This window comes from Antechinus flavipes, chromosome 1 (genome assembly GCF_016432865.1).
Source record: "Antechinus flavipes isolate AdamAnt ecotype Samford, QLD, Australia chromosome 1, AdamAnt_v2, whole genome shotgun sequence".
NCBI classification, from domain to species: Eukaryota; Metazoa; Chordata; class Mammalia; order Dasyuromorphia; family Dasyuridae; genus Antechinus; species Antechinus flavipes.
Window position 1 is genome coordinate 98,698,685 of NC_067398.1, and position 12,179 is coordinate 98,710,863.

General features: G+C 34.7%; 1 protein-coding gene across 1 annotated transcript in view; it reads left to right on the forward strand.

Moving 5' to 3' along the window:
• The window catches only part of FREM1 (FRAS1 related extracellular matrix 1), a 122,534-nt gene that overhangs the window by 49,904 nt on the left and 60,451 nt on the right, over positions 1-12,179 (forward strand). Inside the window, exons 16-21 of the mRNA XM_051987320.1 lie at positions 614-805; positions 1,859-2,044; positions 5,091-5,287; positions 5,587-5,812; positions 7,431-7,575; positions 10,502-10,643. Coding sequence (XP_051843280.1) covers positions 614-805; positions 1,859-2,044; positions 5,091-5,287; positions 5,587-5,812; positions 7,431-7,575; positions 10,502-10,643 — 1,088 coding nt within the window. The remainder of the gene's footprint in view (positions 1-613; positions 806-1,858; positions 2,045-5,090; positions 5,288-5,586; positions 5,813-7,430; positions 7,576-10,501; positions 10,644-12,179) is intronic.

Sequence of the window (12,179 nt, forward strand, 5' to 3'; positions counted from 1 at the left end):
AGCCTGGCTCCTATATTCATGTCTTCCTCTTCCCTTTACCATTTTGAGGGTCATTTGCAGATAGAAAAGGAAAATATAGGGAATGACAATTTCCGCCCTCCCCCATTCCCAAAATGGAAAATAGTTGAAACAAATAACCAGAATAGAGCTTTAGGTTTATCTGTGTCCAGTTCCTCCTTTCATATGAATAATTGAGAATAGTTAACTTAAGATATTGATACAAAGAGGCATTTACAGTGGTAAAAAGTACTGGTTATTTCTCATTTTGCTTATCAATGGCAATTGATCATTAAAGAGAAAAGTGTTACTGTCACAGCATGAGCAACCTCTGTGGCTTCTTCTTGCCTTCCTGAACTTCGAATCCTGGTCAGCTCTAATTTTTTTTTTTATGCCATCATGGTCAGAGATTTCAGGAACAAGATGCTCTATCAACAGCAGGTGGATATTGCTTTGTATGTATAATAATATCACTATCATTGAAGTAGTTTTGAAATGTTTACACCTCCAGTTTTTTCACTTTCTTAGACAGGAAGTGTGGGACCAGGTATAGCAAGGTATGTTTTTCTTTGTCATAAAAACAATCAAAATCTTACATATAATTTATCTTTTCCAGGTGGAGAGATTGGTATGGCCCCTTGTTTTGACACCATTACTTTGGTGGTTTCTGATGGAGAAGCTGGCCCTTATGATTGCTGCTACCAGGAGCCCATTTCTCCTGCACTTCCACTTCACCATTCTTTTCCAGTCTATGATCTCAATGTGACTGTGCATCCTGTGGACAACCAACCACCAACTATTACAACTGGTGAAAACTCTATCTATTGATGTCATTTTGTATTAAACCATTGTCAAAAGATTAACACATCAAGTAAGACCCAATTTATGATCAGGCTAGGAAGCCATGAAAATAGGTTCTCCTGTCTAACTCCCATCCTAATTTTAGCTAGTTTAAGCACAGAGGTTTATAAAAATCAGTTTTGTTAAATGTTCACAAGACAAATAATTTGCTCTAATAATTTTACATACATATTTATTTGGGAAAGAGGAGGTGAATGTTTCCAAATTTTCTGCTTTAATTTCAAATGGTCAAATTTCACTTGCCTTCTGACTAGAGAGTAGTTTATTTTATCCATAACAATCTCTATTAGAGGAAAGTAAGTAGACCAGAGAGACTATTTATCTATATTTAACCTTATTTGCTTTTTAGAAAGTCATTTCTTCATAGGCATTTTGTATACATTCTGTCTCTCAGAAAAAATACAAGCATATGTATGAATGTTATTGTAATTTGCAGCTTATCACCCAAGCAATGTTCTGGAAAGGAATCATTGTCCCAGCAGAATAATTAAGCACTAAGGCATGAAAAAATGTCCGTTATGAGCAATTCATAATAGCTCTCAGGCAATTAGTGCTCTGACAAACGGAGGTAACAACTGATCTTGAGGAGTACATAAACTATGTTTAGTGGCTTATCACTAAGGCTGTTGGGCATTTTTTTTTCATTTGTCACTTATTTGGTGACACTAGGGAAATCAGAGAGAGGACTTTAGAAAAAATGAAAATCTATAAGGGAGCATGTAAGCATTGCTGTTGGCTTTTAGTTATTATCTGGCTCTCTTATATAAGAAACTGCAATTTTTAACTGAAATTAAATTCTAACATGTCCCTCATCTCCCCCATCCCCAAGACCTTCACTAGAAGGGAAGGTTTGCCAACCAATGTGATCATCTTCCCATTGCAGCAAATTTGCATGTAAAGTCTTTCATGAATTAAAATTCCAATTGCTCCCTCTTGTCCTCATCATTTCTGATAAGAGAATTTCAAGTGAAATCATAACCCTGATATTATTTGTGTGCAGGTATGCGGTTTGTTGTGGATGAGGGCTCTTCAGCTGCCATTACTATTAACCATTTAATTGCCACTGACCCTGACACAGCCACAGATGACTTGGAGGTTATTTTGGTTTCTCCTCCCCAGTTTGGTTATGTTGAAAATATACTACCTACACCAGGTTTTGAAAAAAGCAATATTGGCATAAGCATAGGTAAGTCATTGGACTTTGATCATTGGACCTCTGGCTACTTCTCTGGACCAATAGACTTACAGAAGATTAAACTACAAGTAATCCTAGAGATCATACAGTTCTTAGCTGACAGAATGATGCCTAAGATGATTTGGAAATGAAATAATGAACATTCATTTTGCCAACATTAAATGTCATTTAGTATTATTGCTGTTACATTTACAATTATTTTATTGACATTTATTATTACATGCTATTTGCTAATTCTGATTTATTTTAATCAATATTATTACAATTATTTTTAATCAGTATATGAGAAAGTGAGAAAAGTTAGAAGAACTAAAAATATATAACTCTTATAGCTTACTGATTCCTCTTTAAATTCTTCTTTGATGCTATATTATGGGGGTTATTCTGGTTGTAGTCTTTGCAGGATGAGTATGAATTCACCTAGATCCTATCAAGATAGAAAAGGCTTAGCACATGTATACAGAGAAGGATTACAACACTATTGTATAAGGACCAATCTAGCTTAATTGGGAGAGTTAACTCACAGATTGGCCAGAGGATGTTGATGGTTTTTGGTTACAACAATTAAAAAAAAAACAAACTATCTATTAGTTATAGGGAAGTGACAGACTGTGCAAAGGGGAAAATGGTTAATTTTAACAAAATTACAGATTCTTTGAGTATCAAAGCAGTGTAATCAAGGATATTAGAATCTTATTTACCGTTGAATTTCTCCTTATTTTCATGTGGATGTGAGCCTCTTTTGAAGCTTATTTATGGAAGAAATGAAAATAGAAGATGATAAGAGCATTTTTTAGCATTCATAGGACTAAATAATATTGCAATTTTGCTATTTACTTAAGTCTTCAAGGATTTGTCAATTGATTAGTATGAGAACTCCATTTACTTGTGGAGATTGCAACCCCTCTCTTCCTAAATAAGCAGTTTTACTTCCTTAGTAAACAGTTGCTCAGTTGCTCTGAATAAAAAAATATTACTAAATAATTAGTTTTCTGGTAATTAGCTCTTTCAACTTAACTAGGATGGTTCCAGGATTAGCTTAAGAATGAAAACTTAGAGGTATGTATTCTCTTGGGTTACAAAAAACAAATACCAACCTTCAAGAAGAAACACTTTTGGAATAGAGAGTCTCTGAGCTAACTTCTGAGACATTTTTACTACAGAGGTAAGAAATATTGAGTCTGAAATGAATTATCTTGACATTTACAAAAGTTCACCAGGTGCCTAATGAACATCTTCGTGGGTTTTGTTTCTTACCACCCAAAAACTGTGTCTAAAAAAAAAGGCAATCAACTAGCAAGCATTTATTAATGGCTTGGGATGTGCCAGATACTGCACTAAGTGCCAGGTATAGAACAGACAAAATGAGAGCCTTGTTCCTGTTGTCTCTTTTCCTCATGATTAATTCCATCCTGCCTTCAAGAAGATTATGTTCCATCAGGGGAGACACCCTTTATGTATAGAAGTTTGTACAAAAAAAGAAGTATAATTAGGGGATAATATTAATACCTGTTGGAAATCAGGAAATGTTTGTTGTACAAAGTAGCTCTTGAGCAGAATTTTGAAGGAAATAAAGGAATCTAAGAGGCAGATATCAGGAGGGGAGAGTATTTCAGGTATAGAGGACAGCCAGTATGAAAGCATAAAGATGGGAAATGGAATGTTGTGTGATTTAAGTCATGTAAATATTCATTGAAGACAGCTCTCATCCTGCATACCTCCATAGACTTTTTAACATTTTGATTGCTCTCCTCTGTACATTCTTCAGTTTATCACACACCAAAAAAAACCAAACAAACAAACATTTTTTTCCTGGCAAGTCACTTAAGTGTGACTTGTCCAAGTGACTTGTCCAAGGTCATTCAGCTAATGTCAAGTATCTGAAGTCAAATTTGAACTCAAGTCTTCCTGATTATAGGCCCAGTACTCCTTATTTAGTGGTACCCAGAAATGACAAGAACAAAGTTCAATGGAACTATTTCAAGGGTTCTTAACCTGAGATAAAGATTTCAAGAGTTCGGATTCTGTGAACTTGAATGGGGAAAACCAGCATCTTTCTTTTCATTTTCACTATCTCTGCTAATTCATTAGATAGAGCATTTTCTTCTTCAATTGCTTAAAAACATTATTCAGAGAAAGGGTCAAGTGTTTTCTCCAGACTATCAAAGGAGTTCACAACACACAAAACAAAAACAAAGAGTAAAATCCTTGTCCTAAAGGAATCATTGGAGTTCATTAAGTAGGGAAGTGATTTGGTCAGATGTACTTGGGAAAACCAGGCTAGGAGTCTAGAGAGATTTGAGGCAAGGGAACCAATTATTGCAGTAGTCCAAGTGAGAGGTTTAGAGGTAACTATGGCTCAGTGTATAGAGTGCTGGGCCTGGAATAAGGAAGGGCTGAGTTCAAATCCAGCTTCAGACATTTACTAGCTTTGTTGACTCTGGGCAAGTCATTTAACTCTGTCTGTCTCAGTTTCCTCATCTGTAAAGTGAGCAGGGGAAGGAAATGACAAATCAAAAGCAATCTGAAACAACTGAACAACAAAAAATTCAGCATGGGAGGGAGTGGCAAGGTTGCAGTGTCATAGAGAGCTGGGGTGCCAGCAGATAGAAGGAACATGAGAATAAGATGTCTAAAATAAAGAAAAAGTTTGTTAATTATGGAGTACAAAATCCAGAGGACACATGAAAGGAATAGATAGAACTTAATTGACCTTAGGCTATTTGCCCATTAGATCAAGTTAGTTGTTTGGCATTATGTAGTTAAAATATTCAATGAACTACTAAACATTTTCCTTCCTGACCAGCTGCTTTGACCTTGTACAATGCCAGTGTGTGGATGTGACAAAAAATGCTTATTTAAAGAGGATGATTTGAAGCAAATAGAAGGGCTCTCTGCCATATATCTGAGGCACTTCCCATTTGTTTTGCTGTCCAACAGCCTATTTAGCAAAGCACTGAAAACCAGGCTTTTTTAGGGAGGGGTTGGTTTTAATGTAATTCTTATGTTGTCTGCCATTTCTTTGTGTGTGCTCCAGCTTCATTTCGATGGAAAGACATGAAGGCTTTGCACATAAACTATGTACAGTCCAGGCATCTGAGGACAGAGCCAACTGAAGATCAATTTATGATTTACGTCACGGATGGAAAACAGCATTCTGCGGAAATCCTGTTTTACATTCTGATTAACCCCACCAATGATGAAGTTCCTGACTTTGTGGCACAGAACATCACTGTAAGAAAGAAAGCAGCATTTTGTGTGACTGTCTTTGAGGTGTTAACATGTATTTTTGCTTGTTTTTTTGACCTTCCTTCTTGCCTTTACATGGGCTTATGTGGGCTTGTGTCCATATAGCATTCCAGGGTTGCAGGAAAAAATAATGCTGTGACATGCAATGGAATCTTCTGAGAACTCTGCCTAATTGAGTTGTTGGAAGAAAATGTACTTCATTGGATTCTGATTCATAGAAGTGTTCTTGGGAGCAAAATTGATTTTTATACCCAAGGTTTGTTTTCTGATATATTCTGGTTTAGGTTTCTGAAGGTCAGATGAAAGAGCTGGATTTTTCAGTCATCCAAGCAACTGATTTAGATGTACCAAAAGATCATTTGATATTCACTATTACCCAAAAACCACAGCATGGCCTCCTCATTTATGGGAAACATAGAAACGACATCCCTCATTACAAGCAGTTAATCAATGTCCACAAGAACCATGAACTTCCTGTGCATGATTTTTCAATGGAACTTCTCAAAACTGGTATGTCTTCTCCTTATGTTATTTTTAACTAGCTTAATAATTAAAATGATAAAGTATAATAATGGATATCATAAAGATGAATTTAATAATTAAAATCAGAAAATATAATAATGGTTATCACAAAGATGATTTAAAATGACTGCTTTGAATTTAATGCTACGACCAGAAGACTCTGGTAACCCAATCCCAAAGCCCTTTGGCATGGATTCTTTATTGTGGAGATCAAAGTACTGCACCAATGGGCTTTAGGACTAGGTTACATTGACAAATACTGTAATTACACTATTCATTTATTGGAAGAGTTCTTAATTTAGCATAAACTTTTTCTGACGCCTAGAGCCTGTCAGCAAATGTTTTTTTCTTACCAAATATACTTAATAAGCTTGTCAAATTTCTTCTGAGTTCTGGATTAACCCACAACAGAAACTTAAAACTAGAGATGACAGTGATGGGGAGATCTGGGGGAATATGAAATGTCTTCTTTTGTTTGAAAATGTGCTAATACTTTGATAATAATAGGGATTTTATTTAGTTATCTTGGATATTTTAGTACTTATTTTTAATGTTGTTTAAAATATTTTCCTTTAAATGTGTACAAATTTAGAGACTTTAAAGTTAATAAAGAGAATTTAAAGTTAATTTAAAAGTAAAGTTAATGAAGTGTTCTTTAGTCAGATGAAATAACAAGATATTAACTCTGTATCATTAATAAAGTTATCTTCTTTTTTTTTTTGGTACCACCTCTTCCCATGCCAGGCTTGCTATTTCTCATCCTATCTTCATGCTTAAGAAAACCTTCAAAGAAAATTTGTATTTATCTGAATAATAATTTTATTCAAGGAGAATTGTCACTAGGATTTGGAAATCCTTAGTGAATATCTAATGAATATCTTTTTTTTTCATAAGTCACAATTTTTTTTTTTCTTGTCAAGGTTAACTCAGTCAAATGTCTGAGGTCAAATTTGAACTCAAAGTCCTCCTGATTACGGGACCAATACTCTATCTATCTAGCTGCCCTTATCTAACATACATCTTTTGTTTTGGGGCAATGGTTCCTTCATCCTCTGGTTTCTTTTTCAAAAAGCACATATGAAAAACCACTATCCGTATTGTTATTTGATAAGTTAACTAACTTGATCTTCATTTTTCAATATCATCTCTTCTTTGATCTGCTCATTCCTTCATAAAATTCTTACAGTCTTGGAATCTAGTATCTCATTGAAATCTATAACAGTCCATAGTGAATCAGAGAATATATATTTCATATGGCATTTTCCCTTTCAACTTTAAGACTCATAAAGTGAAATGTGATAGTCTCAACTCTCCTCAAGAAAACCATATTTGTGATTGACAAAACAAGTTTTGTTTTACTTAAATCCCATTAAACAAAGCAGGACTGTGGAAAGTGAATTATCTTGAGTTCTTTGAATAAATGGACATCAGGAGTGTGTCTTGGAGTCACTACTAGTGCTGATGGATTAATGAGCTGCTGCTGATGTCTAGATCTGTTCTGATCTAGAGGAGACCATGCTATTGGCAGCTTAGATTGGAGTGCTTGAAGAGATGTGGTAGTTTAGAAGGAGGGATATTTACTTTCTCTCATTTTTTTCTTCTCCAGGAGTGAAGTTGATGTACATACATGATGACTCTGAAAGCCTTGCTGATGACTTTACAATCCAATTGTCAGATGGGAAACATAAAATCCTGAGAACTGTTTCAGTAAAGATCTTGCCAGTTAACGATGAGAAACCAGTGCTGACCAAGTAAGCCACAGAGTCTTTATGTGAAAGAAATCATTGCTTTTCCATATCATTTTATATGATACAAGTTACTTTTGTAATATTCAGTGCAAATCGATGACCATTCATTCAACAAACATTTATTATGTGCCTACTATATGCAGTAAATTGAAAAACATATATATATATATATTTATATTTAACATTGTGTCTTTTATTTCACAGTCTTTATGGGAGACTTCCGGCTCCCATAACAAGTTAGCAAAACTAGCTGTGCTTGTCCAAATGGTTTGATATGGATGTTGAATGTTAAACAAAAATATGTTGGGTTAGATCAATAAGTCTAATCATGAAAAGTGCTTAAGCTTATTTCTGTAGAATGTATTCTGGCTTAAAAAAAAAAAAGAAAGAAAGAAAGAAGAAAGTCACTTCTGAATTAGGTCACATCCAGTCACTGAGACCATGCAGTGGGGGCAGGGGGTGGGGGGTCCTCCCCGGGTAAAGCAATTCTTGTCTCAGTGCACCCTCTGCTGGCCCAACTACACACAGTGATTTCATTCAGCCTTTCTCTGACCACTTGGAAAGAGTGCTTGCCAAAATATACTTTCCATGAGCTAACAAACCTTCTCCTCTTGCATTAAGGTGGTATTACCAGTAGGAATCTTGACAATAATTAAGAAAAGATAGAAAATGAGTTTCTGTGGCCCTACAATCTGTGCTAAAATATAAAGGAGTTCGATGCTTCAATTCTTATCTAAATCAACACCTTTAAAAAATCCGATAAAATTACGTAGCAACTAATTGTCTCTCTATCTCATAATTCATTTTTGTCTTCTTCTACCTTCTCTTCTCCTTCTCTTTATTAGTGGGAAGAAACATCCCTCTTTCTGAATTCTCATATCTTCACCCATCCTTGATCTGATTTTATCTCCTCTCATCTCTTTCAGGTTTTTGTTCGATTTTTCTTTCTTTCACTTGCATCTTCAAGGTTTCTTTCTGTCTATCTCTCCCTCCCTTCCCTCATCATTTCTATTTCTTTGCATGTAAAGACACCAAGTCTTTCTTATCTTAAAATTTTTCCCCAATCCTATTTTTAAAAAATAATAACAACTTATATCAGTGTAGAGCTTAAAGGTTTTCAGCTCTCCTTTTTGTAAATCATCTACATTCACTGATTACTTTTTTGTTATCTCCAATATCTGAGTCTCAAACTACTATCCCAAAAGTTACCATTGATATTCAGATCTAATAGCTTTTTTTTTTTAAGTCTTCATTTTCTTTAGACTTTCTATGGTTTTTGATACTGTTAATTATATCCTTCTTCACCTATGGTTTTCATGGCTAATTTTCCCCCTCTTGTCTCTTTAACTATTTCTCCAAGCATTCATCCTTGCCTTTCTCCCTCTAACTGAAGGTATCCAAAACAATTCTCTTTGAGCCTTCCCCTCCTTCTCTTCACTGTTCTTAATAAGTTCATTCTCTCCAATAACATCTATCTCTATATCTCCAATCTCTCCCTAAGAGCCACAATTCAATGCAAACATATTTATTATCCCTCCCAGATTCATCTATATATTTAAAACACACACCATTTATACCTTAATCCAAGTCATTAAGAAAAATATCAAATAGCAAAAGACTAAGGAAGATCCTTGGGGGGCACTTCCCTCCCTGTAATCCCTCAAATTAACTGCAATCTTTTAATGACTACTTTTTTGACTCTGATAACTAGATCAATTCTGAATTTATCTAGATGATATTTTATATGATTTATCCCCCTTTTCACTATCTTATCAACAAGGACTGCATGATCTGAGGAAATCTGGGTCTATTTTATCTTCAGTATTTTGTTGATCCAACAGTCTAGTTAGTCTGTGAAGAAAGAAAATGAGGCTAGTCTGGCATGGTCTATTCTGGATGTAGTCCCTTGGCTTCTGTCCTATTCACTCTGTTGCTTCAAATATTTGCACTCATCAAAGATAGCTTGGTAATCTTTTACCATCTCTTCACAGATCTTTGGTTTGAATATTCTGTATACCATTGTTAGTTTGTCTTTGCATCTAAAGATTAAAGAAAACAGATAAAATATAGTGGTTGAATAGTCCTTCTTTCAGTGCTATGGCTTACCTTCCTATCCATCCCAAGAAGAGGCACTATTGCTCAATTAATCTTTTTAATCTCACTGTAGCACAAAAAGTCATTTTGTTGTTTTTAGCATTTGTGACCAGTCTCATCTCCCATAGGGCTTTTGTTTTCCTATTGCTCTTCTTATAGGACCTTGATTCTTCACTGTATTCATCCTCATTTACTAGCTCCTCCAACATTTCTTGAACATGTCCTTTTAAAATATGAATTCTTTGGTGATGAATTCTCTATGCTGCCATATTAACATGTTCAGATTCCCCTGGTTGAAATCTATGGTTATAATGAAGAATGTTATTGTCTTGAGGCATCATCTCCTGTGCTAAATGGATTTGTAAGGCAGAAATTAGATCTAACCAACTCTCAGAGGCTCTGTTATTTAGAATTACCCATGATAATGCTGAAACCAAAATGATCCATAAACTTTGACATATGTAGAATCATAACACATTAGAGAATTTTGTTGTATATTTGAAAGGAATAGCAAGTTGAGCATAGTAGATTTGCAGTTTCATATGTATTTTTTCTATTGTTTTATGTTATGGAAAGCTTATTTTATTCCATAATTTAAAAATTAAATTAAAAAAATAATTGTAGAGTTACTTGTAGAGGGACCAAGATGTCATATAACTGATTCAATTTGATAAATTCTTTTTTTCTAACTCACTATTTTTATAGCTTCAGATACTATTGAATTTCATTCTTCTCTTTGTGGAATAATCTGTGATAAGATAATAGTACAACTATGGAAGTCATATTCTAAAGATATTCTGTCTTTAAAGAAATGTGGCTATGTTTCTTTTCACAGGAAGGTTGAAATAGAAATGAATATGGGTGAAACTCGTATTATTTCTAGTGCTATTCTATCAGCCACAGATAAAGACACGCCTAGAGAGAAAATTTATTATTTATTTGAAAGACTCCCAGAAAATGGGCAACTTCAGCTCAAGGTGAGTAGCCTGTTTATATTTTATTTATTTTTTTGCTGAGGTTATTGGAGTTAAATGACTTGTCCAGGGTTACACTGCTAGGAAGTGTTAAATGTCTAAGGTCAGATTTGAACTCAGGTCCTCCTGACTTCAGGGCAGGTGCTTCATGACCCTAAATAATTGCTTAATTTCTGTGTGCCTCATTTTCCTCATCTATAAAGTGAGGTTAAAATAGAACCTATCTGCTAAGATTGTTATAAGGACCAGATGAGATAAAGATTGAAATGTACTTTCAATTTTAAATTTCAAAGCACTATGTAGATGGAAGCTATGACTTTATTCAAAATTCCACTGCAAAATTTACTTATTAAGAAGACATTCAACTTAGAACTTAAAAAAACCAGACACAAAAAAACTCCCCCCAAACATTTTTTCAGATGGTAAATTTAAAGGAAAATAAATTGAACCACAGAAGAGTAATGGATAAGACATCCTAGTCTATATGTTTATCATGGCCATAAATACCAAGAACAAACTATAAATCTAAAAAGAATAGAACAAGGTGGTTGAGACAGAGCATGAAGAATGACAATAAATTAGAAAAAAAATCTTTGCCAGGAATTGCTGGCCTGTGGAATTCTTCATCAAGGGAAATGGAATTATGCAAAAGAAGATCATTGTTTCAGAAAGTGGAACAAATTTAATTCAGTATTAAACATTTTTTCCAAATACAATAATTCATCAAAACAAAACAATCAAAATTTTCTTTACTATTCTTAGGCTCAAATTAGTGCATTTTTCTCTTTGTAGAGGAGCTAGAATTGTGGTCAAACCATTCTATTCCCTGGGTGGGAGGTATGTGAGAGTATATAGTTGCCACATCTTCTAATGGGATTTGCTAGTTTTGAGTCCAAATTCTTATCCTTTATTCCCTCTAGGTGGCGTCCCAGAAACCTAACCCTATTCCCACTGAAAATAAGAGAATTAAAGATTCACCATCTTCCCTAATAATAGGGATTTTTATATAGTACTTACTATGTTCCAGGAACTGTGCTAAGCACTTGACAATTATTGTGTCATTTGATGTTCATAACAGTCCTGGGAGGTAGGTGCTATTATTATCATTTCTATTTTATGGATGAGGAAATTGAGGCAAATAGAGGGAAAATGAATTGGGACCCATGGCTGGTAAATGCCTGAGGTCTTTCTGACTCCAGGCCCAGTGCTCTAGGCATTGTGTCACCTAGCTGCCACACAACAGTCTGGAATATCACTGAGCACTTGCAAAAATATATAGTCAGGTTTTTTCCTACTCTGTCAGAACATCAACTCTCCAATATAGTAACCTAATTTCTTTTTATCTCTGCACATTTCCTAGTCTTATGACTCACTCTGCACAGAGTACATGTTTGCCCAGAAAACCAGAACATTCTGGAAGAATTCAAATGTTAGACTTACAGATTAAATCATTTAAGGAATTTTGGTATTAATGTCTGGAGCCATGGAGATCTCAGATGTTTTCTCTACAAGTAATTCTGGGGAAAATGCAGAGGATGA